The sequence below is a fragment of the Athene cunicularia genome, assembly GCF_003259725.1.
Source record: "Athene cunicularia isolate RWA chromosome 18 unlocalized genomic scaffold, athCun1 chr18_part1, whole genome shotgun sequence".
NCBI classification, from domain to species: Eukaryota; Metazoa; Chordata; class Aves; order Strigiformes; family Strigidae; genus Athene; species Athene cunicularia.
The window spans coordinates 10,616,131-10,621,228 of NW_020799123.1; the positions used below are offsets into that span (position 1 = coordinate 10,616,131).

Genomic DNA, 5,098 nt, shown 5'->3' on the forward strand with positions numbered 1-5,098 from the left:
AAAAAAAAAAAAAAAAAAAAAAAAAAAGGAATTAAGCAGTGATTTAATACTGATGGCGTTAACAAAAAACAAACATACATGCACAAAAAAACTGGGTGGTGTCGGGTAATCTGAAGATGGCAGCGGTTCAAAACAGAGCTGTAACGCCAGGCCTACTCGCCTCGATTGGTGCCAGATGTCCCAAAAAATAAAATAAAATAAAATTTAAAAAAAAAGAGCAAAGCTTGCCACATAAAATATGTTTCAATGGAAAGCCCATTTCTGAGCAAATAAGAACAGAGTGGCTCGTTTGAAGATGATGTGGGGGAGGATTTTTTTTTTTTGCTTTGACTCCTCTTTTTCCTCCTCTCTTTTTTTTTTTTTTTCCCCTTTTCTCTGTGAAATAAGGTTGTAATTATGTAAAAGGTCATAGCGTGTTTTCTCAAATAAAAATTTTGTAAACATAGCCAGCGCTTGGGCTTGTGGAGGAAGTTATTGGGAAGAGCGGCTGTTATCTGGACAGGGGCGGAGAAGGGGAAAGGGAAGAGAAAGTTCTTTGTAATTCATTCAAACTTTCCTTGGGTTTTTTTGGGTTTGTTTCAAGGCTGTTGGCCTGGGGAATTGTGGCCTTGACCTGCAGCATGAAAGTTGGTGGGAGTTGGGCCATTGACTTCAATGAGTGCAGACTCTGAAGGACTTAAATAAGATATTTTTCCTTGCTGAGCCATTAAAGACGCAACGTGTCAATTCAGCTTGGAATGACTTTACAAAAATAAATCCTAACCATACCTTGACTAAATGGAGCTGGTTTCATTGCGTTGACTAAAAAGCCAGCTTTGATCCCCTTACCAAAATAATTTTAACGTACCCTAAAAATAAATAGCTTTGCAGGCCGTTGTTACTGAGTATTTTAAAAATGTGTAGTAGAACAGTCACTAAAAAAAGACCCAAACAAATTCTAAGACCCTGCTGTGGCTCTTCCAGTTTTAATAGTGAAAGTGAGCTTAATTTGATCTGCTTTCCCATCCTAAAATAATAATAATTGCCAACCGGTTTCCCCTGGCAAACATCTGCCAACTCCAGTTGTCTGGAAACTACAGGGGAGGGGTATGGGAGGTGCTGAATTTTATTTTTTTTTTTAATTTGATTTTTTTGGTTGGTAATCCATCGGATGAAGGTTTTTCCATCCCTTGGCGATCGGATGGCAAAGCACTTTTCCAAGGGAGCGGGCATGTCCGAGGAGGTGTGCGGCGGCAGACGGACAGGCTCCCTAAATGCTACCCCTCTGAATGGAAGCCCTTCATTTGTGCATATGCAATTAAGCAGCCTTAGAAGGAAGAAAGCTCCAAACGGGATAAAAGGAACCTTTAATCAAGAAGCTGAACGGTCTAATTCAGGATAATAGAGGGGTCCTTACTGTTTGACACAGGAGGGGTGGGGGTGCTTTTTGTCTCTGGGAGGGTTGGCTTCATGATCTAACGACCCGGAGCAAAAGAGCAGGAATGCAGGACACTGCTACTTGACCTCCCCGTGTCACGTCCCGCAGGCTGGACCAGGGCTGCTCCCTGCCTCTGCCTGCTAGGAAGAGTCGGGAAACACATCCAGGAGTTTCTGTCACTTAAAATGGAGACGTGAATTAGGCATTTGGTTGTTTCAAATGTGAGGCTCCCGGGTTTTTTTGGTTTGTTTTTTTTTTTTCAGTAGGAGTACCACAGAGTTTCAGCTTTTGCATTGCAGGAAGCTGGGATGGTTTTTCTTTTAATCCATCTGTATGCCTAAAAAGCCTCTCCTTTTAATAACAGTTGCTAATTTTAATGTTGGGCTTCAGCTTTGAAACAAGAAAACACATGAAAGAAAGAAGGTGGGGAGAGAGGGGAACCTTAAGAATGCTTTGCTTTGAAATCCTATTTATTTATTTTTTTTAAATAAGACATTTGGCCAGAAATCACCACGCTTTCTAATTTTCTTTACGGCTGAGGATATCCACTGCCAACGTGTATAATTTACTCACTGTAGAAGCTGTTGTCACCGCTGAGGAGCGTGCACAGCCCAGCTCCCTCTGTCCCATCCCCTGCAGACCCAGGGATGCTTTCATGTTGCTGAACCTGAGCAACTCTGAGGTTTTCCTGGCCACGCCAGGCGCTGGAGGAGCATCCGAGGAGGGAGAGATTGGAAATGTTGTGGTTAAAAGAACTGCCAAAGCATCCTTTGCTTTACCTTTTGATTTTTAACTGTGTTCTAATTCTTCTTACCACAGATACTACTTCAAAAAAGCAAGCGACGAGTTCGACTGTGGTGCGGTATTCGAAGAGATTTGGGAGGACGAAACCATCCTGCCGATGTACGAAGGAAGGATTCTTGGGAAAGTAGAAAGAATCGATTGATGGCATCTGTGTTTCTTAAGAAAAGTTAAGCTAGAAAAGTCTTTGGACACACAACAGTAGTGATGACAAGGAAAGAAAAAAAAAAACAAACCCACAAAACTCTGAAGGAAAAGTTTTGAACCAATGAAGAAAAAAAGTGAAGTCTATGAAGACTTTGCTGAATTAGCCTTAGAGGAAAAAAATGGCATTTATTATTCATGAGTTGGGTACTGAGATGATAAAAACCCTGAACTATTTATTAAAAACATGACCACTGTTGGCTATTGGAGATGCAGACCGTGTTTGAGAGACTTCCATACATAATATATGATTTCCTGGGGATCTGAAAACTATGGACTAAGAGAAACTGTGTATAGCTTACCTTAACAGTAATCCCTATTGATATTTATTGAACAGTCTGTTTTCCCTTAAGTCCAGTTTTTGGATATGCTGCTTTAACAATGGAGAAGAGAGGGGCTGGGAAAGTGGGGTGATGGGAGGAAGGATTATTTTATTTTTTTACATTGTTCCCACTATCTAAAATTTAGGAGTTTGGCTATGAACGCATTCGTGATTTTTTTTTTTTTTTTGAAGTGGGAGGAGGGAAGGAGTGACGTTGTGCCCAGTATTTCTCCGAGTGAAGATAAAACTTTTCTAAAGAAATAATAAAAGCCGAAATAAAAATACTGTCCTACCATTCATCTAGAGACCGGTGCATTTTAATCTATGCTGCTCTAATTTGAAATAAAGGTCTTAAGCGTTAAAGATGTTAGATGCAATATTACGACAGCAACTTGTTAATGTTGTCCATGGATTTCTGCGGTGTGAGGTTTTTGCTTTGCTGCTGTCGGTGGTGAGGGTACCAGGTGGTGTCCGGTGCCTCTCTCGGTCGAGGCAAGGGAGAGCAAAACCCTGAGCCTGGGAGAGCTGTAGAAGCCATCCAGTTCCCGTTTCCATGCTTAGCACACCAAAAGGACACGTTGCAAAAGCCGGGTTAAACAAACCCCTGTATGTATTCCACGTAGCTAGCTAATTTTGTTTAGCCATTCTACTTCAATGTTAGCACAGTTGTATTTCAGTGGCGTGTAACTACGATGGGGCGTATTTTCAGATCGGTGTGGAACGCGTGACTCGTTGTGTGGTGGGTTGGGGTTTTGGGGTTTTTTTTTGTTTGTTTCGTTTGGGTTTGTTGGGTGTTTTTTTGTTGGTTTTGTTGGGTTTTTTTTGCCTTACCTTCACAACACCCATGTGAGCCCGTGGGAGATGTGGGCGAAGGCGCTCTGCAGCCCTGGGCAGAGCTTGGTGTGTGCGTGTGTGTGGGTGTTGGGATGGAGCGACCCTTTCCCGGGAACGACCTTGCATTTCTACAGTTGGGTTTTGTGTTGATTAAGTTAATCTGTGCATTCTGTTTGCCAATTGCTACTTTGTATAAGTCTGTATATATTGTAGAAAATGTATGGTGAAAATATTAATACACTATCTCTAGTGTTTTTAAAATTTAATCAGTACAGTACCTGTGCCTGCATGGCGTTACGAGACCATGCGTCGCCCTATATTCAGGGTTCAAGCTTTCCCTTGTTTGTTTAAGGGGTTTATGTATAAATATATTTTATGCCTTTTATTACAAGTCCTGTACTCATGACTTTTGCCATGGCATTTTGTTCTACTTATACTGTAAATTATGCATTATAAAGAGTTTCATTTAAAAAAAAAATTACTTGGTACAATAATTATTGTAATTAAGAGATGTAGCCTTTATTAAAATTTTATATTTTTTTTTTTTTTTTTTTTTTCACCCTTAATGCCTTAAAAGGTTTCTTCTCATGGATGGTGGTAGCTGGAAACAAGAGCTGAGCTCTGCCCTGCCCTGGCTGGGGCTCTTCCTGCTGGGAAGTGGTTGCAGCTCAAGTAGGCAAGGCAAGGGCAATGCTTAAGTCATCTACGGCTCCTTCAGGTAACTCAGCTACAAATTTAGCTTGGCCTTATTGCCCCGGCTGCACCGCCAAGCCTGCCTGAGGGGGAGAGGCCGGGCTGATAGAGGAGTGGGGATTTGTCCTGCATGTAGGATGAGGGAGCCAGGGTGGGATGTTGGAAGGGACGTGGTGGCCCCAGTGCTGGAGCTCTCCCGCAGGGCCGTGGCACGTCATTGCTGGGTGATGGAGGGTGGGCACAGCCTCACCCACCTGTGATGGAGCCGGGACTGCCAACCTCCATCACCTGCCAGAGCAAAACCCAGCCTTGTAAAGTCCTTGCTAATGTGGCTGCGTTGGCCAAGACAAACCGGGGAGAGATTTGATGGAAGCGGCTGAGCAGGACAAACGCTGGGGAGCTCTTACACCCCTGCGCCTTCCCTCTCGCTGGTATTTATGGTACAAAACCTGTTTTATAGCTGAACGAGCTTAATTTGTTCCTGAGGGAAGCTGCCCATACCAGGGATGGATTTGTCGCCCAGCTGTCGCCCAGACCTTCCCCGGCTCAAGCGAGTAACCCTGGGAAAGCAATTGTGGAAATGCTTTTGGTCTGTCCTGTTGGTAACCAAAGCCAGCCTCTTTTCTTTTGCTAGACCAATGGCACCGTCTAGTTTTTTGTTGGGTTTTTGTTTTTTTTTTTTTTTCCTCTCTCTCTCCACCTTATTTTTTCTATGAGGTTTTAAATTATCTGGGTTATTTTGTGTGTATGAGAAGACTTCATTTAAAACATCAGTAAAACTTCTATCAAAGGGCTCAACTTCACACCGAGTACACAGAGCTCAGGAC

The 5,098-nt window shown here is 42.7% G+C and overlaps 1 protein-coding gene across 1 annotated transcript in view; it reads left to right on the plus strand.

Annotated features, from left to right (window-relative positions):
- AXIN2 (axin 2) overlaps positions 1-4,118 on the plus strand; it is a 20,359-nt gene extending 16,241 nt beyond the window's left edge. The window contains exon 6 of the mRNA XM_026861305.1: positions 2,237-4,118. Within this exon, the coding sequence (XP_026717106.1) occupies positions 2,237-2,363 (127 nt within the window). The 3' untranslated portion in view covers positions 2,364-4,118. The remainder of the gene's footprint in view (positions 1-2,236) is intronic.
- Positions 4,119-5,098: the final 980 nt, after the last annotated feature.